The 25391-nt window shown below is 34.9% G+C and overlaps 1 protein-coding gene across 8 annotated transcripts in view; it reads left to right on the top strand.

Moving 5' to 3' along the window:
- The window catches only part of Atg10 (autophagy related 10), a 304230-nt gene that overhangs the window by 176515 nt on the left and 102324 nt on the right, over nucleotides 1-25391 (top strand). For all 8 annotated transcript variants that reach the window (XM_071612448.1, XM_071612445.1, XM_071612449.1 and 5 more), the window contains one exon: nucleotides 15379-15476. In XM_071612448.1, the coding sequence (XP_071468549.1) occupies nucleotides 15379-15476 (98 nt within the window). The remainder of the gene's footprint in view (nucleotides 1-15378; nucleotides 15477-25391) is intronic.

Here is a 25391-nt window from a genome sequence, read left to right as displayed (position 1 = left end):
TTTGATACTTAGAATTTTGTTTGCCTTTGATTGTTAGTAAAAATTAATTTATCTTTTCTTTTAATAGGAGAAGCAAACCAAGTAGTAAGTAGTTTCCATTTAAATTTGCATTACCCTTTCTTTTATTTATTTATTTATTTTATTTATTTATTTTTTATGGTGCTGGGGATTGAACCCAGGGCTCTGCATAAAAGACAAGCACTCTACCAACTGAGCTGTATCCCCAGCCCTACCCTTTCTTTTATTAACTGGCTTAGATTTCAGAAGAAATCTTTATTCTACTTCTTGAAATGTAAATTTATTGAACTGTGAGTTCTTCTTATTCCTATATATGATCCAGTATCTACCAGGCCAGTTAGTGCCCAAGACTCAGCTAACAGGCCACCTGCTCTTGTCCCTCCCATGTCTTGGCATATCATCTCATACTGTATATTTTACCATATGGCAAGTTGCACTATAACTGAACTATTTATTTATTTATTTATTTGAACCCTATATGGTGAGCTAGAAGGTGAGATTTAAGGAAAAAGAGTAATGAAGGAAATTGATACCGGGTACCAACAAAATTAGAAGCTGTGTTTATGGCTAGCTGTGTGTTAAATACTTAGATAACACTTTATAAGCACTTAACCATTTTGATACCTGCAATATCAAATATGGCATGGCATCAACAAATATTTATTGAATGAACCAATAATGAAGAATTTCTAAACATTTCTGAATATAGCCAAAAACTAAAATGTTGTGATGGTGCCTTCTTCAGCTGCTATTATGGGTTCTAAGGAGGAAGGAATGCTATTGTTCCGGGAGACCCAGGACCCAAACCTTCTATATATCTTTACTGTTTAGTTTGATACTTCTCAAATACTATACCAATAGTGGACTAAGAAAAATGGAACATCTTAAGGTCTCAAAAGTGAACATCCAAACCAGCTGAGAAGCCATTCTGCTACTTCTTTTTTTTAAAATTAAATTACTTATTTATTCTAACCATTCTGCTTCTATAAACACATGTTTTCATTTGATCCTTGAAGACATACAGCCAAGTTCAAATGTCATTCTTCTACATGCCTCTCATTTCTGCTACTTGGGCCCATAGGAGCTCAGTTCCCAAGGCAATAGCATACATTTAAGGGAAGATAGAAGCCCTTACCAGTGTTGTGTTCTTCTCTAACAATTTTTGTCATTGTAGTTTTGGAAGAAATGGTGGAACACAGTTAACTTATTTTTCCATTCAGCAATGAATGATAAGTAAGTGCTCTTCTGTTTTTTGTTTTAGGACTGAGGATTGAACCCAGAGGTGCTCTACCACTGAGCTATATCCCCAGTCCTTTATATTTGTTATTTTGAGACAAGGTCTCACTAAGTTGCTTAGGGCCTTGTTAAGTTTCTGAGGCTGGCCTCAAAAGTGCATTCCTTCTGCCTTAGCCTCCTGAGTTGCTGGGATAACAGGTATATAAGGTAGCACTCAGGTCTTTTTGAAACACAATGTATTAAGGAATTATTAGTACTATGCCAAAGCCTCCTATCCACTCCCCATCATTCTTATCATTCCTTGGCCTTTTAAATCCCATTTTGCCTTTAGGGCTTAGATTCTATCAAAAGTTTATGGCAGGAGCTAGGGCTGTAGCTCAGTGGTAGAGCACTTGCCTAGCAAGTATGAGGCACTGGGTTCAATCCTCAGCACCGCATAAAAATAAAATAAAGGTGTTGTGTCCATCTACAACTTAAAAAAAAAAAAAAACAGTAGAAGGGTAGTAAAAAAAAATCTTAGGCATATACATAACGGTTTAACAAGACTCCTGGGCTTAAATATTTTTCCTTTATATTATAATGAGAGAATTCTAAATTTATTTCCATTTCAATTCTGTTTTATTTCTTCCCTGTCTCTTTTCCTTTGTTCTCAATCTCTATTGAGAAATGGACCAAGTAGTTCTTCTCATTTTCAAAATATTTAATTCTTTGGCTGACATATGGGTTCTTCTGGGGAGCTGTTTTGACACATTCTTTAATTAGTCAGAAAGGCTGCTTGTGAATAGAGAAGGAAACACTTCTTACATTCAGCAACTGAATGTCTGTTTACTGTAGGCCCAGAAAGTCAGAGTATAGAATTAAAAAATGTTACCTGGTACTTCATGTGAAAGATCTGTTTGCTTGTTTTAGGGTGCTCACGGAGAAATAGGGTGAAAGAAATAGCCACAGAATAATTCCTTCTTAAAGGCAGTATGAACCAAACCAATTTAAAGGACAGGGGAAAGAGAATAATGGAAAGTTTGGAATTTAAGTGGTGTAGAAGTCATCAAGTAGGAGGAAAAGAGTTGTTCATGCTTTGGAACATGAAATGTATAGAGAATGATAGGAAGAAAGGTGGGGGTTGGGAGAATTTGAAGAATAAAAATAAAGCATCAGTTGCTCTGTCCAACAACATTAAAGTGCTGGTTAGCTTTGCTAACCATTGTAGAAGCATTATAGAAGGGGAGCAGGGTGACTGCTGAATTGTTGGACCTGGAGAGACCATGACATGTTTTGGGAACAGTGAGCGATCTGTTTGGATTAGGAGTTCCCTTAAGATGAATTGTAGAAGAAATGGTTGAAAACATGTGTAGAGGTCAAATTATATTGAAGGGTTGGAGGATCTGAAAAAAATGTGAAAAATAATGAGCTGAAATGAATTGGATTAGATGTGGAAATTTCCTAGAAATTACAATTAAGATAGGAATAAATGCATAAAATTTAAGGAAAAGGAACTTGTGCTTTCTTATTGTCATTAGCATTATTAATTTTTTTTTATGTACTGAGGATTTAACCCACAGGTGCTTAACCACTGAAATACATCCACAGACCTTTGTGTTATTTTCATTTTTGAGATGGGATCTCACTATGTTACTTATAATCTTGCTAAGTTGCTGAAGCAGACCTGGAACTTGCAGTTCTCCTGTTTTAGCCTCCCGAGTCTCTGGAATTACAGGTGTGTGCCACTACAACCAGCACCAGCATTCTTAAATTTTAAAATAATAACCCCTCTTAAAGAAAATTAACTGTAAAGAAACTATTTCATATTTTCAGGGGAAAATTTCACAATATAGAAGGAATTAAGGCAGGTTATTAAATTAGAAAAAATGTGGATTGGAGAGGTAAGGACTTCGGTTCAGTTTATTAATTACAAAGAGTGGAAAATAATTTGATAGAAATTTAATTTAGAATCTCATTTGATTTTAAAGCATCTTTAAGAAAGTTCATAAATTGGGCTAGGGGTACAGCTCAGTGGTGAAGTGTTTGCCTCCCATATGTGAAGCTCTGGGTTTGAGCTTCAATACCACAAAAAAAAAAAAAAAAAAAAAAAAAAAAAAAAAAGAAAAGAAAAAGAAAGAAAGAAAGTTAGTTCCAATATTTACATTTATATTTATGTAAACAGTTAATAAATCTAGCCAAATTCATAATAATGAGCTAGAATATGAATTTTGGTGGATTAAAAAGAGATTCTGGGGATTTAAATGAGATTTGAAGAGCAAACAGTGAAAGTTATTACGAAAAATAATGAAAAGTTATTTAACTAATATAAATAAATTCAAACTGAAAAGTCCAAATAATAGACAAAATTTAATGAGAATAATTTGTTGAACCTTGTACATGTTGGAAACATTAGGGGAATTAGAGTAGAGTAGGATACTGAGTTAGAACATGATAGGAATAGAATCACATTAAAAAAATCAAGCCTTGGTTTAATAATGTACTAAAGTGCAAAAGAAGTATTAAAAACTGTGGAGACAGAATTATCTAAAGGTTTATTCTAACTCATGTTAGTACAAAACACCATGTAGGGACTGGGGTTGTGGCTCAGCAGTAGAGCACTTGCCTTGCACGTGTGGGGTACTAGGTTGGATCCTCAGCAACACATAAAAATAAATAAACAAAATAAAGGTATTGTGTCCATACACAACTAAAAAAAATTAAAAATAATAAAAAACCCACCATGTATACAAAAAGGAACAAATTTTAAATAGACTCAGATGCCTGAAAAAGGAAATAAAAGGTAAGTAAACTTATTTTCTTGCCTGTAAGAGACTGTATTTCAGCTTTCCTAGATAGGTGATTGTGCTTCCATATAGGAGAAACATCTCTTTGCTTTTACTCTTGGCAAAATGAACTCTGTTTGAAACATCCATTGAAATGTGTATGAGTGCCTACTGTGTACACAGCACAAAATTTAACTGTTTTTTAAAATAAGCTGGAAAAAAAAAACACAGCCCAACTTCTTACTAGCTTATTGCTTTTCCCCTTGCTTTAAGTTATTAAAGCAGAGTTAAAGTCCCTACATTAGGTACCATGTTGAAAAGGTAGAGGTTGCATTTTCCATGGAAAGGGATCAACCAAGTTAGGTGTGAAATAGTCTGAGTGCTGGTATAGGAGTAATAGGTCCAGTAATAAGTTCTGGGGTGCCAAGGTTTGAGGGAAGTCAAGAGTCCAAACTGCTGAGAACTGAGGTACTAAACTGAGAGATTGAGATAAAAACCTCAGAACACTTTGGACATGATTGAAAATGAGTATCCTCTGTTTTAGAACCAGCAGACCTAATGTTGCAGATATCTATTGGATCTTTTAGTCCTCAGAGCCCCTGATCAATAATGGCATCTCATGGTTGATGTCTCAGGTATTGTATGGACTCAGTGTTGTTTTCCTTAGGACATTTTCCAATTCAGCAATTCCTGAAGAAGGTCTTATATGTATCTCTACTAGGTTAAGTATTTAATTTAATTTAAATGAGAGATTATCACATTATTTTCATTATTATGAATTTCTTAACACAGTGTATAGACAGTTTAAGATGACTTATAATTGCTTCTTTATGAGCTGTTGAATGTGCCTCAGAAAAAATGAAACATGTAAAAATTTCTTATGTAATTAGAAACCATCTTACATTTATTTTTCTACTCAAAATTACTAGACAAATATATTAAACATTTGAGTTGATAATTTTGAAAATAGTTACCAAGCAAGACTTTTAAACCATCTATTTAGGCTGTATTAGCTAAGTATACTTGGTTGCAAATAATTAAACTTGATCATGAAAAACAGAAAAGGACTTAGAGATAGATCGATCATAGAGTCAAGTGAAGATAGAAAGGTAGAATGAGAGAATCTCTAACTCCCTTTGGCTTTAGTGGTGGGAAATAGAACTCTGATTTACACTTATTTTGTAATTCCTCTCTCAGTTTGGAATTATGTTTGGATACTGAGAATCAGATATCCACTATCTTATCTGCAGCTGCTTAATGCTATGAATTTACATTAAGTATGAGGGGGGTTTTTTGTTAACGCAAAACATTGAATCAATGAATTTTAAAATCATGATTATTCAGTCTGTATTCCTAGCAAGAATTGTGCCATTTGCTCTAGAAATCGTGTACTTTCATCTCTCCATATATTTGAAAATATTTATGCACAAGGTATGAAGATGTTTCTTAAATGCAAAGATGAATAAAGGCTCTCAGAGATGATTGATGCCCTCCAAGAGCTGACTGTCTACTTAGGGAAGTAAGACAGGACTGAAATTCACTTTAAGAAGTAGAATATGTTAGGGACCATAAGAGAGGTTAAAAAGTGACACCAAGACTCAGAGTTTTGAGATGATCTTGAGCTGGAGTGATCAAGAAAGGCCTTGATAAACCGGGCACCAGGGAGCACTCCTGTAATCCCAGTGGTTCAGGAGGCTGAGGCAGGAGGATCATGAGTTTAAAGCCAGCCTCAGCAACTTAGTGAGGCCCTAAGTAATTCAGTGAGACCCTGTCTCTAAATTTTAAAAATATATTTTTAAAAGGGGGGTGGAGATGTGGCTCAGTGGTCAAGTTCCCCTGGGTTCAATCCCTGCTACCAAACAACAATAACAAACAAACAACAAAACAAAAAAACTAGAAAGGCCTTGGCTGGACATGGGATTTGTTCATGCAATGATGTGGGGAAAGTAGTACAGGTCTAGGGAGAAAACGAGGAAGGCAACATTCTAGATACTCCTAGGTTAGCCAGATTGATGGAGACCATTATTAGTGGCAACAAAAAAGCACTATGTGTGCATCACTTTACAGTTTACAAAGTGTTCCTGTGTATAGATACATAAGAATAATGGTGGAAAATACAGGATCTGGAGCTAGGAAGACTTGGTTTTGATTTCTAGCTCTGCTGCTTACTATTTGTATGACCTTGCATAAGGAATTGAAATTTTCTGTTTACTGTCTCCCATCAAGTGAAAAAATATTTGAGACAACAATAATACCTATCTCACAGAATTCTAGGATTGTCACTAATATTATGAAGTGGGCTTGGCACTGCCAGCTTTTAGTCCTGCCAGCTGCATTTTGTGTCTTGATCCTTACAATAACATTGAAGGTCAGAACTGTTTTTGTCCTCATGCACTAACACAAAAACTGAGTGCTCAGAGAGGTTCAATGATTTATTATAGAAAACTATGGAGTTGGGACTCAGACTTTTTTCTGCATGACACTCATTCAAATAATTAAGTGATATTTAAGAAACATCTAAGTTAAATTAAGTAATTGATGTTGTATATAAGTAAAAAGAAGTTGCCATAATCTATACTTATGGAATTTTGGCTTAGATTTCCTAAAATGAATAAAGATACAAAGTATTAAAATATTTGTAGAGATAAATAAAATTACAGAATTAGCCAGCATAGTAGCTGATATGAATGTACATGAACAATTATACTCATTTCATATCACAATATAATTTTCTCACTGAAGCAAAAATGAATTTTCTCCTTTGGTGAAGCATCTCTCTGCCTCATTGTGGAGTATGACATGAATTTTTATATCCTTCAAGGCTCTGTTGAAGACAATCTGTTGAACAAAGGCATATTTCATTATGAAAAATATACTCTTTCCTTTTTATTTCCAGTGACCACATCCAGAACATTATTCTTAAACTTACTATGAATAATTTATATTCATTCTAAACTTCATTTTGGTAGTTAAGAATTTTTAGTGAAACCATGCACAAGAAGGATGAAGGTAACTTCAGTGTGCTTGCACTAGAGTTAGGTAGTGTTAGTGAAATATCTCATGCCATTATTGGATTCATGAAAACTAATAGCCCTGAGAAATTTAATTTAGGAAGCTGCACATTTTGAGTAATATATAGATTACTTGACATGTAGGTTATTATTCAATTGAGAGATTTTATATGAAAATGTTAAATTAAATGCTACTGGCAGTTGCTAAAGATTGTACTTTTTAATTATTCTATTCCAATTTTTGCTCAATGTCTCTTCCTCTTTGTCATTGACATTTTAGGTTGCTGACAGAGCATTACTTTAGCTTAAATATGTATTATCATTCCAGGTAACCAGCATAAAGTAGGCATTCAACAAACACTTTTTAAATAAATGACTTCAATTTACTATGCTCATTTTGTGGATTTCCACTGAAATTATTTTGTTTTATACTTTAATTGTTCAAGTATTTGAGGGATTTTACTGAGCTTCTTGGCCTTGATGTTATGATTAATGAGATTTCTCATTAACTAAACATGTTAAAATTAGTACTACTGAGTATCTTGTATTTGAAACTGAGTGGTTGTTGATTGAGTATATTTATGTCTTCTCTGAATGAGGCCAGACAGAAAAAAATAGACCTTCTTAAGATGGATTATGGCTTCTGATGGAGATACTTTGAACATGTAGATACATAATAATGTGTTTTATGCACTTAACCAAGTATTTATTTATAGCCATATTTTAATTTTTTGTTCTTCAATTTTTGTCAGTAAATAGGTATATATAAAATACTTCAAGTTTCTGTCCCATTTAAGCTTGTTTTTCTGTGATGTGGTTCATGGCATGTTTGGCAAAGTGGTTTCAATGGGATTTCTGAAGGTTACATTTTGTTCTTGAAATAATTAGAGTTACAATTGTATTTGAATACATTTGAGGTGTCAGTAGTACATGTAAGGGTCTTGAAAATATTTCTGATTATGTAAAAATAATCTTAGTACTAACTTTTGTCTACCTTTGATCATGAAGGTGTGAATTATGACTAAGAAAACCAGTGATGAAGGCTGAGGAAAGAGAACCCACATTATACTCCTTTAAGTCATTATTGTCAAAGGGAAAAAGCTGTATTTACCCAGACCTTTTATAGTGTAAATGGTCATTGGAAACAAGAGGTTCATAAAGCAGGGGAAAAGCAAATTACAGACTTTTCCCAAATCACAGGGCTACAACTCAACACATTTTGGAAATTACAGATTTTGAAACTTCTAATCCTTATGACTAAAAGTCAGCAGATAGTTATCCGTTAAAGGGGAATTTGTTTTGAGACAGAAAAATCAGTTGGAGCAAAATATAGGGAATATAATGGGTATATTTCAAAAAAAATTAGTTGTAGATGGATACAATATCTTTATTTTATTTTTTATGTGGTACTGATGATCAAACCCAGTGCCTCACCCATGCTAGGCAAGCACTCCTCCACTGAGTCACAACCCCAGCCCTAATGTGTATACTTTTTAAAATTATTATTCAAACCTATTTTGTGACTACAAAGTAATTAGTTCCATGCCTGGCTCTGAAGACACTTCCAAAGGAGCAGTTCCACTGACAACATTACAGCATTGTTGGAATAAATATTTGTTGAATTTGTTGAATAGTCAGTTAACCTCCCTAGGTGACTATTTCAAAGAACAGTGGTCTTATAAATATTTAAGTCCTGATATGTTTGTTTTAAGCATTTAAATTCTGTTCCTTACAGCCCCACCAGGCCTACCATGCTCTGGCAGGGGTGCCAAACAGAAGAGTCTCAGGAGGCACTGAAGAGACTTTGCAGCAGCCCTTGAGAACTATTCAAGTTATAGAAGACATAATATACTCAATCAACAACCACTCAGTTTCAAATACAAGGATCACATATTTTGATAAGGGGATTATATTTGCTTATTGACCTTCTTCATTTTTCCTAAGAGGGTTGAATTTAGGAAACTGGTTACCACAATCTGGAGAGTCTAGTCAAGGAAGTCATAACTGTCAGAATTGTCCTAGTCAGAATAGCCTTTATATCTTATACTCAATTGTGTTTGCAACTTTTTTCTAGTTGTTTCTGAAAATTGGGTTAACATGAAAATGGGGTTTATTGTGAAGCAAAGTTACCCCCTAAATCAAGCTTGGCCATGCTTCTTTGGGAGTTCAGCCAGGGACTCTACTGAGGCAGATGCTTTCCTGGCCACTTGTGGCTGCTTTTCTTGCTATAGCACACTCCTCTCTGCAAGCTAGTTTCCACTGGGTACTCCTGACTCATAACCTGGGCTCGTTCATGGCTGTGACTTGATGTGGTACAAGTCCTTCTTCTCATTTTGTACTATCTTATAGTTCCAGCATTGCACACACTGGTCTAGATGCTGGGAATAGAGCAGGGAACCAAACAGTCAAGTTTCCTGCCCACATGAAGTCTACAGTGTAGGTGGAAGAGACTCCCAAATAATGCATAAAGAACAACAAAATAATATCATACAATGATGTGTCAAAGAAAGGTGAATGAGCATTTTTGTTTCATTTAGTTCAAATGTTTGAAGGAGATACAGAATGTGACCCTTATCAAATTTAAGTCAGGGGATGCCATGGTTCTGCTGAAAACCCTGCAATGTCTTCTTGTTTCAAAAGCCAACATCCTTTTAAAAGAAAATATAGGAGTAAATCTTCATAATCTTGTAATAGATCCAGATATGTATTAGAAATGACATCAAATGCACCAGCAAACAAAGATAAAAAATAGATAAGTTGGATTTCATCAAAATTAAATCTTTTGTGCCTCAAAGGACACCAACAAAGTGAAATGACATCCCACAGAAATGGATAATTTAAGAGTAAATATATCTGATAAGGGACTTGTATGTAGAATACATAAAAAACTCTTATGCCTTAATAGCAAGACAAATAACCCTGTTTAAAAACAGGGCAAAAGATATGGATAGACATATATCCAAAGAATATAGTGACATGAAAGTATGCTGAGTGTCACATATGATAAGGGAAAATGCAAATCAAAAATCACAGTGAGCTACCATTTCACACCTACTAGGATGACCAAAATGAAGAGACAAAACAATACCAAATATTGGAAAGAATGTAGCAAAACTATAACCTTCATGTACTGTTGATGAGATGTTAAACAGTGAAACCATTTTGTGAAATAGTCTGGTAATTCCTCAAAAGGCTAAATACAGAGTTGCCTTAGGACCCATCAATTCTACTCCAACAGAAAGTAAATTAGTGGTTTCCTAGAACTGGACAGGTGGAAGCATTATGAGGATGACTGCTAATGAATTTGGGGTCTCTCTTTTCAGGTGATAAAATGTTCTAAATTTGATTGAGGTGATAGTTACATAACTCTGAGACTTACCATTGAGCTGTGCATTCTAAATTGGTGAATTGTACATATGTGAATTACATATAGTCTTTTCTTAAAAAAAAAAAAAAAAAAAAGATGTCTTTAATGCCCTGAAAGGGATTCCCTGAGTCTATCCTGTGGTAGCCTTGCTACTGGTTCACTCTCCTCTCTTCCCTCTTCCCTCTTTTATTCAGGGATCTTCAGAGCTAATGCCTCCCAGTGTTTGCTCACAGGTGATCTAAAATCACAAACCCACCCCTGGCCAGCACTCCTTGGTCTACTCTACTTTTTCTTTTTTACCATAGTCCACACCACACTTTTTAACATGCTTTGCAATTCACTCACTTATATTCATTGTTTATCATCACACCATTACCCCCCTCTGCCCACCACAAGAATGCACAAAAAAACATTGTTTTGCTTCCTGATGTATCACAAAGGCTTAGAATAAATGCTTGGCATATATTAGGTGCCAAATTATATAAATATCTGTTTCTAAAATTAACTCCTTATCTCATTACATGAGGGAGAATCTTGATGTGGCAAGATACTAGTTCTTCTATCTTGAATTAAAAGTTATTTTTCACTTTGACTTAGTAATTCCCTTCTACTGAATTTATCAAAAGAAAATAATTGAAAAGAAGAAAAATTGCTTTGGCTTAGTTCATGACTCCTTTGTGCCAGGTACCATTTCAAAACTGGTAATAACTCAAGTAACCAACATCAGAGGAATACTTAAGTAAATTGCAGTGTATCGTTATAGTACAATATCACATAACCTGTAAAATCATAATTATTACTTTTATCCAGTGTGGGAAATGTTTATGTTACAATACTGAATATGAAGATGTATATAAACCTGCACCAACACCACTGATTTAATCAATTTAGTCAATCTTTATTGACCACTTATTCTGTGCCAAACCCTGATTCAGGTGGTGGATATATGCAGGAACTAGAATAATCAAGATCTGACTTCATAGAACTTGCATGCTACTTGGGAAAGGCAGGAAAAGATATAAACAAGTAAGATGATTTCATAGAGTGATACTTGCAGTGAGAAAAGCAACAGGGTGAAGGATTGACTGGTTTGTGTGAGTGAGAGGTGGGATGGAATCTCCACTTTGCCTAAGGACTGATTCATAGTGAAGAACGGCAGAGACAGCAACAGGGGCCATGGTGTTGCTTGGAGTTTATACCATTAGAAAGGTAAAACTAAGGAATGGTGTTTACCAGAGCAGGATATTTATAATATTTATGTTTGAAACCAACAAGGGCAGGAACCAAGCTCTGGAGACTGTAGGAGATGACAAAGGCAATTGTTGGAGTCTTGAACTAGAATTCTGGTGCAGTGGGAATGGAATGGAGAGCACAGATCCAGAGAAATTTATAAGTAGTAATAGACCCTATTTTTCATTATGAGACATGAGATTGAGAAAGAGGAATGTAGAGTAACTCCCAGTTTTCTGATTTAGTAGCATTGTGTGCAGAACAGAGAAAAGGCATGATCAGGTGTCAGTGTGTGTATATGTGGCAAGGGAGGGAGGGTTGTGGTGATTTTTTTCATTAATAAAAACATTTTTAATACAATTTTTGGGAATGATGGGGATTAATTTCAGGGTCTTGTGCCTGCTACACACATACTGTACCACTCAGGGCTATCCCCAGCCTCCATACTATAACTTTTGAAATTAAGTTAAAATCAAGGACAGGAGAAATACATTTATATTAGTCATTCTGTTTTTATCAAATGATATAGAAAGAGTCTAAATAATTATTAATGTGGTATTGGCTTTTAAAAAACCAGAAAAGTTAAAACCATAGAAATTCTAAATCATTTTAATAATATGTATTTTTTTGTGATGTAAGTAAAACATTCAGTTTTTACGTTTTAAATTTATTTTTAATTTTTGTGACTGTTACTCTAGGTTGACTAGAGCGGTTAATTCCTGTATTCTAAGGAATTCATTTTCTTCCCCTCTAGATTTGGTGTTGTCTGGAAATTTATGGTACATACTCTCAATTCTAGTATCAAATCTGGTAAAAATTCCATAACATTTGTTCTGGGTTTCTGCACTTATTACTGCATTTTGTATGAATGTTTCCATCAGAGTATGCAGGGTTTTGACAGTGGTACTTCCAAACCATGTACTTCAAATATTGGCTGAAATATTTTAAGGAATAAAATTAAAATCATTACTGATTACCAGATATTAAACCAAACATTCTTCTCTAGGTCTACAAGGCTTTTTCTTAGAGGAAAAAACATTAAGAAAGGCATTCTTTTATTTGTTACTTTTCAGTATTTATAAAGAGCATGCAGTATCTCTGCCCTTGGAGGCAGCATGGAATAGCGGGAAGAGCACTAGGTTGTGAGTCCTGAAACCTGGATGCTGACTTTGGCTCAGTCATGAACTGACTGCTTAATTCTACAGATTTGTGTTTCCCAAGACCTTGGTTGCCTTGTTTATAAAATTAGTAGTTATACCAGCTCTGACCTTTTATTATCCCACTACTTGAGTTCCTCTTTGACATTGTAAAAATTATTTTAAAATCATGTCATCTTTTTGCAATTTGATTATTTAGTTTGCTGTTTGACTCTGAAGTATCTCAGATTGTATTTTCAACATCAACACACATCACACACACACACACACACAAAAGCTTGAACATGTGTGCATATTTTGAAGATGTGCACTGCTTATCTTAAGAGCAGAGTTTGGCCCTACTCTGTAAATGTGTTCAGAAAACAATATAACACAGATACTGAAGGCAGCTTGTTTTTAACTTGTAGCTAAACATGACATTCAAATGTTAATTGGATGAATAAATCTCGTTCATTTTACAGACATGGAAATGTCAATGGAATAAAACTATTTATCACAAGATAATGGTCTCCTGCCGCCAGATAAATGCCAAGATGAAGATACTTATTGAAAATGTATCAAAATATTCTATTGCTATTTATTGAAAATAAAGGTTGAGGAAAAGTTCAACTTTTCAGGTCAAACATGAGAAATGCCCTACTTATGCTATTAGTATATTACTATATCAAAGACAATGTGCATAGTGTAGAAACTTCGGAACATTCTAAGAAATAACAGTCCAGAAATTAATCTTTTCGCTTTGAGAATTGCTGGCACAGTGGAGTTGGGGCTAGAAGAAGTTACCTAATATTTTTGAATTCTCATTGTACATCCAACATAGTCCTGGGTATAGTCACTAATGTAAGCCTCATGAGAACAAAATTTGAAAAGAATTATTATCTTCATTTTACAGGTAAAGTTAAAAACAAAATAACTTACAGTCTCTCACAGAGAGTAATTACAAACATGAATGTTTAAACAGCCTGAACTCCAAATGTAGCAAATTTCTCCAACACCCTTCCTTTTTACTTATACTTTGTAAATCTGAATACCATGATGCTTTTTAGTTTTTTGAAGATTTAGGGTAGATTATTTCACTGAGTTTTGTTGCACTTGATGACCAAGCACTTCTAATAATTCAGTATATAAGGTATCCTCTTTAAGTAATAATGCACACTTCCATAAGCCTTGAGGACTTGATAGCTCTGAAGGGCCAAGAAGTACTAAGTTCTAGCATTTAGATTCCTTCTTTCCAGGAGTATGTGTTTTGAAAGTCCCTACATAACTCCCTCTTTCTGCCTTTTTGAACTTAAGTATGTATTTTAGTCAGCATTTTCACTGCTGTGACTAAGAGACCTGACAAGAATAATTTTAGAGGAGGAAAAGTTCATTTGGGGGTTCATGGTTTCAGAGGTCTCCGTCCATAGGCAGCTGTTCCATTCCTTGGGGCTCAAGGTGAGGCTGAACATCATGGCAGAAGAGTGTGGCTGAGGGAAGCAGCTCACATGATGATCAGGAAGCAGAGATAGACACCCCACTCACCAGATACAAAATACATACCCAAGACATTCTCCCATTAACCCAATCACCAGCCACACCCTACCTGTCTTCAGTTTCCACTCAGTTAATCCCTATCAGGGTATTAATTCGCTGATTGGATTAAGGCTCTCAACCTCCTCTAGACCTTCTTGCATTGTCTCACACATGAGCTTTTGGGAAACACCAAATATCTAAACCATAACAGTATCTATTCCTCCTCTTTACTCATCTTTCATATAATATAAGTGCCATAGTGATCTTCACAAAATATATTATTTGGGTTGTTACTGAATATGGATGGTTAAGTAAAACTGCCTAAAGAATTAAAAGGAGGATTATTGTTCACTGATGCTTTTTACCAATCTCTTCATGCCAACCCCTTCTCATGTCACTCCATCCTCAACAGTCCCTATCTCCACCTAGTGCAGCCACTGGGTGCTAATGTCTCCCTCTCTGGACTCTCAGAGAACTGAATTTTTCCTCTGGCAGCTATCTCTCTCTCCCTAGTATTTTAAATTATTCATGGTTTGTTATAGTTTCCCTGGTAGATGGTAGGCTCCTTACTAGGAGAAATTATATGTTTTCTTTCTCCCTGTTCTCCATGATATCCAGCTGAGTGACATGGACATTGCACATAATCAACAGGAGAGTGAAATTTAAAGAGACATGAGTACTGTGTCTTTGTTTTAAGGAACAGAGGAAGTATCAAGGTTTGACATATTTCTTAGTGAGCCCTTGTGAATATGGGAGCCTGTATACCTGGTCCATTGCCTATGCTTCCTATCTATCATTTCTCTCTAAAACACATTTGGCTTTTGTTTATTTCATAAAATTCCTGGAGGCAAGAGTGGGCAGAAAATTTAACTGCTAGGCTGATACAAAGGAGAAAAGTTTGAATGTTAAAATGTTTCTCAGGAAGAAAATAATAATTCATACAGGATGTTTTTGATATGCAAGTAAGGTATAACCTAGTAAATATATTTTTTAAAAGTGTTGGTACACTTCTAGTACTTTTAGATCAGCACCAAGCACCACTGTGTCACATGAATCACTAACAGTCTTGCCATTCACCTTCACAGATGGGAGACCGTTAGCCCTGAAGGACATATGGGAAGGAGTCCACGAGTGCTATCAGATGAGGCTGCTACAGGGACCATGGGACACTATTACTCAACAGGTTAGAGAATATTTTCATTTTATTGTATGTAATTATTTCCCTATGCTCATCTTTTCATCTAGTTCTCTTACCTACTCCTTTCCCTATTTTACTCTTCCATATCCAGATTTCAGTTCAAAGACAGTTTCCTTAAAAACACCTTCTCAGACTCAGACTTGGTTTAGACTCCCTATTATAAGATTTTATAACACCCTATAATTTTCCTTCATGCTCTTATCACAGTTTTGAATTACATATTTGGAAGATTTTTTAAAAAGTATTCAATATCTACCTTTTCCATTACTTTGTGAGCTCATTTATGTTCAGGCTATGTTTGTTTTTCTATTTTACTTTTCATTGTACATCTAACATCAGCAAAATACTTATCATATAGTAGGTGCTCAACAACAATGTATCCCATAAATGAAAATAGAAAGTAAGTTGGCACATACACTGAGAAGTGGGTGCTTTAAATTGTGTTGTCTGTGTTTCACAGTTTTACTCATAGGTGCATTTGCAAAATAGTGAACTTTTGATTAATAATAGGTTGGCAATAGTGATTTTCAAAAGTAGAAAAATAGATCTGCAAAAAGAGATATATAAATATATTTGCAAAAGTAGACAAAATAGATCTGTCAATCATTTAAGTCATTATTACTGCCTTGCTAAAATCAGCAGTAATTATTTTAGAAATTTAAAAATACTCATCACCTTGCAACCAATCATGGTCTTCTTAAAAATTATTTTTACTTAAATCAAACATCTATTTTTTTCTAAGTCTCTGTTAAGCTTAATGAAAGCTTCCTTTAAAAGTGATTTTATGAGCCATTAGAATTTCATGCCCTCTTATGTATTTGATCATAATAATGGCAGTTTACCTCCCAATCAATGTTAAGAATTCTTAGCATCTCATAAGCAGTTCTTTAGCAATGACTGCAAGTGGCCATTCTCTAGGTTTTAATTGAGGACAAAACTAGCTTTAAGTATGTTTCACACTGCCCCTTAGGTTAAATTTTTTCCTTTCCCTCCCACTATCACCCTCCGACCTCACCTGGAATGATTAGTAAAGCCTCCGGCCTCTGGTTTTCTGTGCCTTTCCTCTTTAGTTCTTACCATTTGTCACGTCTTAACTACTCTTGCTCTTGTCTCACTCATGCTCAAGCCTGCAGCAGCTCCCCAGGGTTCTATGGGATGTAGTGTAAATGCCTTGCCTGGGCTTTAGTGACTGTCACTCGCAGGTTCTCACCTGCCCTGTACGTTTTTCTTCTGTTTGTCCACTCTACACAGCTTCTGCCAAACATGGCTATTCATTTCTCTGTACCCATTTTGCAGTTTGTTCTTGGAATTCTTTCAGGTTTAATGCTTTCCCTCTATGCTCTATTTCCTACCATTCTCTCATAAGTTCTTTTCTCTCTGAAACTGCTGAAGCTCACAAAAATGACTCCCTCTGAAATCCAAGTTCTGTAGACCAGGCATATGTGGTTGCTATGAAGAATGATAATGTGATATATAAGCAAAGCAGCCCTAAAGATTTTTGGCAAGGACATCTTACTTTATGCAAACTACTTTACATCAACCTTGAAGTAAGTATGTCAAGGTGAATGCTTAGAGTTTCAACTTCCTGTTTTGTCAGTGACTACACACTATCCAAAAATCTATACTGTAGAGTCAGAATCCATAGGACCCAGGAAATATTTAGTTGTTAAGAGTAAAGAAAGATGACAAAAATATAGAGGAAGAGAGTATCCAATATACACATGTAAATTAACTTTAGCCTTTTTCTCAGCTCCTTCCCAGTCAGTGTGCTCCCCAGCCCAATTCCTTTCCTTTTTCCTCTCACTAGTAGCCCTATTATTAATCTCCTCAATGCCAGTCTACAGTGCAATTCCTGGTGGTCTATGTAGTTTTGCGTTTTAATTCCACATGCCTCTGTTCAAAATCAAAGATTTTGAATTCAACTCTATTTCCTTAGTTTCCTCATCTGATATTGCTAGTAGAATTCTCTACATTGATAGAATCCCTGAGATGTTAAACTAACCAAATAAAATAATAGAATTGACTAATGTATTTTAGTTTATAAACATTTGAGTGGATTTTTTTTCCTTTTTTTGGTACTAAGGATTGAACACAGGGATACTGAACCACTGAGCCACATCCCCAGCCCTTTTTAATATTTTATTTAGAGACAGGGTCTTTGCTGAGTTGCTAAGTACCTGGTTAAGTTGCTGAGGCTGGCTTTGAACTCGCAATCCTCCTGATCCAGCCTCCGGAGCTACTTGGATTATAGGCTACTGCACCTGGCTGGATAATTTTTTTTCCTATTTATAGTACTAGTAAAAAAGAAATACCTTCATTTTTGTTTGAAGAGATGTATGTAAGTTAGCATTACTATTTCTTTTTCCTCACATTTTAATTAGTGCATTACAGTTGAACATGATGGTGAAATTTGTTGTTAGGTATTCATATATGCACATAAGATAACAATACAATTTGGCCAATATAATTCCCCAGACATTACTATTTCTATCAAGGCTGGAGCTCACTTAATAGGATGATTATTCAATATAACAAAGTGACAACTCTAAAATTTAGATGATCATTTATAATTTGTCTTATTGGAGTTTGATCTGTGGATATGTATGCCACTTGTAATTAAAAAAAAAAAAACAACAACTTTATTTAAGCTCTAGAGTTGCTCAACATAATACATGTCCATGCTTTAAAGACCAATCAAGGGAAACTCATTGGTAGCTATTGCACTATTTGGCATTTGAAAGTTGTCATATATATTTCCTTTGAAGGTCTTGGTTTTTAATCTCAGTTGGTTATTGGGATGGTATTATGTCTTTTTATTTGCCTGAGTTCTTTGGAATAGTGGGACTTCATTTGTGTAAGACCTCATGTGGAGAAAAACAAGGTGTCCTCAGTGGGACTGAAATGGAGGGTATAATGCAGCCATAGGGGGAAATAAGCTGATAGAATATTGGTGGCATCGAATAGTAGCCATCGTTTTGCAGAAATATGCTAAAGAATCATTAACTTGCAGACTGAACATGATAACGATATCCTGTCCTCTAGAGTGGCTTAAAAACAAAAGCAGCCTTTGCATAATACAAAATGCATTTTACTTCATTTTCAGGTCTGACTGTGCTCATATGGTTTGTTGCTCTTCATCTTTAGTAATCACACTTCTGTTTTCTCAGCATTGGTCTTGATGATATAGGCCTGCTCATGTCAGACGTGAACCCTCTCTTTTGAAGACAAGCCACTCATGAATCTCATACATTTGATTATGATGATTACTCACCTGCCTTTGTCCAACCTTACGGACTACCTATTATCTCAGCCCTGTAGTCCAATAAAGAACTTTCACAAGAAAGCTAACAGATGCCTAGATTGGATTTTTCTTTAGAGAGTGACTGTTACAGTAACCATTACTGAAAATAAGTAATTTCTTCTTCTTTTTAAAAACTTTATTTTGGAAAAACTCAAACATACAAAAGTAGAGATAAGAAGATAAGAAGCTCATGATGGTCTTATTTATTTATTGACTTTGCTGCTGGGGGTTGAGTCCAGATCCTCAAACATGCTGAGCCCACTCTACCACTGAACTACATTCATGTCTTACCAAGTCTGGAATTTTTGTTTAAAAGAAAATTCTAGACATCAAATTTTAGTTCATTCATAAATATTTAAGTAAGATAAGGGCTTTACATGAATGCTTATAACAGTTCAATTTACAATAGCCCCAAATGGAAACAACCCAGGTGTCTTTCAGTGAATGGATGTTTAAACAGACTGTAGCACACCCTTGTCATGGAATTCTACTAAGCACTTGAAAGGAACTATCTATTGATACACTTAACAACCTGGATGAATCTCCAGAAAATGATGCTGAGTGCAAAAAAAGTAATCCTAAAAGGTTGCATAGTGTATCATTCCTTTTCTATATTTTCAAAATGATAAAATCATAGACTAGAGAACAGATTAGGGGTTGCCAGGTGCTAGAGAGGGGATGTGATTGTAGCTTTAAAAGATAAAATGTGGAACCTATGGTGATGGAAATATTCTGTATATTCATGGAATCAATGTTAGTATCTTGATTGTTGTAAGATACTATAGTTATACAATTTGTTATTATTGAGGGAAACTGGGTAAAAGTTATAAGGGATCTCTTTGTATAATTTTTTTTCAATTGAATATGAATCTTCAGTTATCTCAGAAAAGTTTAATTTATAAAATGGTAAGAAGTCTTAAAAATGCAAGTGCAATTCTATCATCACAATTAAAATTAAAATTGCAGATAATTTCTTAATATCATTAACTAAGTAATTACTGTTTAAATTTCCCTAGTGTATATATTTTTTACAGTTTGTTTGAATAAAGATCCAAACAAGGTCTACACATTTAAATGGTTAATATCTCTTGTGACTTTTCAAATCTATATAAATTCTTATTTCTCCCTCTCTTTCTTCCTGATAATTCTTTGTTGAAGTGTGCTTGTCCTGTTGTGTTTTGCAGACTAGATTTTGTTTTCCAATTATGTCTGTGTGATGCTTAGTATGTTCCTCCTTACATGTACTAGAAACTGGTAGTCAAATCTTAAAACTGAATAAAACTTAGGTGTTTTTTTAAAGTTTCTTACATATATGACAATAGTGGAGTGCATTACATTTTTGTTCTTTGTTGTTGTCATGAGAAGAATCCTTCATAGGTGTTTCTGGCTACTCCCAAAAGGAAGCACATAATCTTTAGTTATTACTGTTTATTTTGGCCATATTAGCAGTCACTGATGATTATTGTCTATATTTATTAATTCATTCAAAGGTTATTCATTGTAAACCAATGATGTTTTAATGTTCTCATTCATTATTTATTAGTTGGACCACTTCTGTAATGGCAAAATTTCTCCCATCAGCTTTGTTATCTGAGGTATGTTTTGTATAAGAAAGAAAATATGAATGCTTGATTCTTTCCCTTTATGCTCTAGCTTTCCAGATAATGAATTGGTTCTCTAGCCACCTCCAGAGGTGACTGAGAATTTTTAAAAAATTAATCTTTATGAACTCATAGATATGAATGTTTTACACATTTCAGATCATTATAGTGACTATCTGTATTATGTTCAGTTTGCTTCATTTGATAATTGACCATTTCTTTAAGTTGGCTCTTAGGTCATGTTGATAACATGTGTATCTTTGATGGCTTTGGGAACTGGTAGAGCCTTTCTGTGAGTACTGGAGACAGACAGATGGACTTGACTCTGAGGATCAGCACTTAGGCTGCATGACCTGTGGTAAATTATGAAGAATGAAGAATTCCTGTGTTTTAGTTCATTTTTCCATTAGAGATGATGGTGGCATCTGCAGCGTTGTAGGAAAAATGAATGAATCAGTAGATGTAAAACATTTTGAACATTATTTAGGACATAATGAACAATCAACATATGATATAATTTTCATAATCAGAATTACTATTATTTCCAGGTAAAGACTTCAGTGATTCTTTTCAACCATTTATGATTAAACTAGGACAAATTTAGGATGTGACCCATCCTTGCCTTTTATTCTGGAATTGATATTAAACCCTTGATCCTTAGCCAAATGCGTCTACCTCAAGTTCTCTCTTTCAGCTCTATGCTGCTTCTCTTTCTTCTCCTATCTTACCTTCACTCTTTCATCAAAGTTTTGTATTTTCCAGAACCTTATCCTGACTTTTTTGGACCTTGGGCATGTTTGCCTTCATGCACCCTGTGTTTGTCTATTTTGTGTTGCTAGAATAATATATCTGCACCTGGGTACTTTATTTATTTTTTTATTTTTTAAAGAGGCTTATTTGAGTTACAGTTTTGGAGTCTGAAAGTCCAAGATTGAGCAGTTTCATCTCTTCAGCCTGTGGTAAGGGGCCCTCTGGTTGCATCACAGGAAAGGTAATGTTCATATGCATAATAGATCACATGGCCAGATAGGAAACCAGAAGAATTCAAGGAGCAGCTTTGTTATTTCTAGTTTACTCCCAAGGGAACTAACTGGAGTCCCTTGAGAACTACATTAATCCCTCCTGAGGACATCACCCCCAATGACCTAATCACCTTCCACTAGGTGCCCCCTCTGAAAGGTCATACTTAAACACCGCCATACTGGGGACCAAGCTTCCAGCATATGAACTTTTGGGGGACACACTCAAATCATACCCATATCATAGCAACCTCCCTTCTCCACAAAAATATGAAAATTATATTTATAACTATAAAGATGATTATGTTCATGTTACTAAAATATTTTATGACTTACAAGTTTCTTTTATTTTTAAAAGCAATTAAAACATTCACATGGATTTCTAAAGGTGTGGTAAACATTAGGCACTGTGCCTACTCTAATGAATAAGTCTACCCTGCTACATCCCACCCTTTTCTGCTTCATCACAGGATTTTAGTTCTCTCATGCCCAAACAAGTCTTGCTGCCATTTCTACTATGCATAAGCTGACTACGTATACTATGTGACTTGCCAACTCTGAAACTCATGAACCAGACCCATATCCTCTCTATTCTCTAATTCTCAAACCAGAAAAGATTCTAGTGTTGCATCATTCTATACACACATGTATGCTTACTCATGGATATATGTACACATACATACACACTCATCCCTCTTAGAGAATAACCTTTTCAAAATTGCCTTCTTTCCAACCCCCTGCTTTGCTTTCCAGCCCTAAGAGGGGAAAGTTGTATATAAAACTCAATCTATGTTTTATTTCCTTATTAATGTGTTCTTTCTAACACCTGAATGGCATGCTTTAAATTTTGAGATACTTTGTTTTGTAATTCCACATTTTGGGGGTAGGTGAGTACAAGTAAATGAATGGGGCTGGGTGGATAAAATTGAAAAGAAACTCACTGATTACTTTCCTCATTTCGTCTCACCATTCAAGTAGTATTCGGGAACCAAGTTAAATATTTGTAGGAAGTTACATTTTGCATTTCTCGAATACCACTTACTTCATTTTGAAGACTTTTGCATGCCCAACACATGCAAAAGTATGATAATTTCAGTTGAGTTTCACTTTCTTTCCATGACAAATTTCTTAGGGTAAAAAAGTATCTAACAAAACACAACACACACACACACACACACACAACACCAAGCTCTTTAGGTACCTTTTGGTAAATAGATTGCTTTTGACTCTTAGTGATGCAGGAAGTCACCGGTTAAGCATTCTTAAATAATGAAGCTTGATATGTTGCCTGGTGATTTATAATGATGCCTGATAAACTGATGATTTAATTGTGCTTCCTCTAGTAATAATCTTAAGTGCTCGAGTGAAGTTCCAGTGATTGGCTTTCTTCTGAACTCAGTCTCCCTGGAGTCTTTAGGCATATCTTTTACACAACATCCGATAACTGACTTTTAACTGCTCCTATTTTAAATAATACAAGTCAATTAAAACACACAGCTGTTTAACAAAACTTCTCAGTGTTGGTGTAGGTCTCGGTGGGTATTTCCTGATGGCTCATAATGACATCAATTTAGTGCACCTGGTAGGATCTGTGTGAACTGGAAGTGGTTTAATTCTTAAATGACAAGAAATTAAGAAGTCTTTATGGATTGCTGCTGCTTCTTCAGAATCACTGCCAGCTCCATTACTGCCTTCTTTCATGGTGAAGTTTTATTTAAATGAGACTGCAGACATCCTGGGATTGTTTTCTTTGGAATTTGTGATAAATTTGTTGAATCTGAGTTTCTAGCTATTAGCCTGGACATTCAAAATCACTTTAGTAGGCAAGTTTCTGGCACCACAATAACGTATCCATCTTGCAGGATTTTTTGTGGAAACCTCCCAATGTTTCCACAGTTCTTAGTCATTCTCCATACTTTCTTATCTTAGGTGAAATATGCTCCCATTATTGTATTCTCACTTACTTTGGTATCTTTGAGTAATAATGACAGTATTATTTTTTCTGTCTCTACTAGAAATTATTTTAGTGTCACTCTATATGTGCATTGTGACTTTTAATATTTATTGAGTTATCATACATCATCAGAGTACTTCACTTCCACATTCATTCTTTTATCATTTCACAAATGTCCACTGTTGTTCACACTCCATTATACTTTTCTTGTTTGGGGAAAAAACACATTGTTATGAATTTTGTTTGTGCCTTAGACTTTCCTTACATTAAGAACTATATGAGCCAGGAACGGTGACACACGCCTATAATCCCAAGTTACTTAGGAGGCTGAGAAGCAGGGGGATGGTGAGTTGAAGGCCAGTCTGGCAAGGTAGCAAGAACCTATCTCAAAATAAAAGGGCTGGAGGTGTAGTTCAGTGGTAGAGTGTCCCTGAGGTCCAGTCCTCAGTACTGGGGGAAAATGCTCTATATCCTAAAATGTTTATGAAAAGTCTTAACTACATACTAGCACTATTTAGGCATTGGTGTAACATTATTTTCTTACCTAACTTTTACTTTCTGAAGGTTCTGAACACTAACTACTAATTAAGTATTCAAATTAATCTAAATTAAAACGGAGATGTTTCATTGACTCTTGTCTTATTAAAATAATTTCTAAGATATGTTGCTTTATTCCATTTTAATGAGAGTAGACAGTAAAAACAAGAGACTGGTTTATATTCTTTGTTGTATGTGTATCTGGTTGAGCAGAATATGACTTAGCTTTTTACCATCAAAGTTACACTTTTGACCCAGCATATGCTTTGAATTTGTACAAAGGCCTTATTGAAATAATTTAATAGCATTTCATTGATCCTTAGAGTTTCTATTCCTAAAAAAGAACCAGCTTATAAATATAAAAATAAAATACCATTTAAAATATTTAATAATTAATTTTAATATTACTCATCTTAGCACATTTCATTTTTATAATTACCTACCATCAATTTTTAATTTTTAATAAACATCCTAGTTCCCAAACTTCAAGTTTGAGGAATATTTATATTCTAATTTCCAGATTTTGAGAAAGAGGTTAATGGTGGCTAGGCAGTAAAGCATGAGCTTGAGGCAGACAGGGAAGGCTGGGGGTGTGGGAAGGCAGGCTCAGGACCTGGAGGGAAAAGGAATACAGGCTCTGCTGATACATGTACCTGGGTATGTTTTGAATACCCTGTAAGGAGGATATGCTTCCTAAGAAAGATCCTGTCTGTTTTATCTTATTTTGAATAGAATTTTTTGCTGTACGCATGTATTCTATCATGCATTTATTGAACATTTTTTGAAATCCTACTTCCTACCCCCTTGAGCTTCTTTTTTCACCATTTCCCTGACTCTTTTCCACATCACCTACTAAATTCCTCTTACTACATTTTCTGTCTACATTATCATCATCAAAACATTGGACAATAAATAATGATAATACCAAAGCATATCATGTATTTATTTATACAAGTCATTGCAATAACTTTGCTATATGCTGATATTATTTTTTTCAGTGTACCAATTCAGGGCTACTTCTTTCTGCCAATCTAAATTTTAAAAATATTTCAAGTTGTTCTCTCCCTCACCGCTCTCTAATAATGCATAAATACACTACAAACCATTAGAGAAAGTGAATAAAAACTAAGCAATGGAGAGGAAAAGACAGTTTTAACAGAAAACCTAGGCTAAGGGAAGTTTCTGAGCTTCACAAAACAAATAAAAAGGGAAAGCCAATTGATTGCATTGCTTTATTCTGTTACATAAGGAAGCAAACAAGTCTAATGAAACTAAAAGTCAGGTATTGAATTTATTGTATGAAATTCTAGGTAGATCACTTTATAAATATTAAAAATGGCCTCATTTATAGATACCACTTAAACCATAGATGGGAAGGGTGATGTTCAGTTGCAGTTGTAGGAAAGAGCTACAGTAATGTGCTCTGGGTGTATACCTTTAAATTGGAAAAGTGCCAGACTATTGTTCAAAGTCAACCTACAGGTGTAT

This window comes from Marmota flaviventris, chromosome 5 (genome assembly GCF_047511675.1).
Source record: "Marmota flaviventris isolate mMarFla1 chromosome 5, mMarFla1.hap1, whole genome shotgun sequence".
Taxonomy (NCBI): Eukaryota; Metazoa; Chordata; class Mammalia; order Rodentia; family Sciuridae; genus Marmota; species Marmota flaviventris.
The sequence above is the reverse complement of the archived record's forward strand: the minus strand, read 5'-3'. Positions and strand labels throughout refer to the sequence as shown.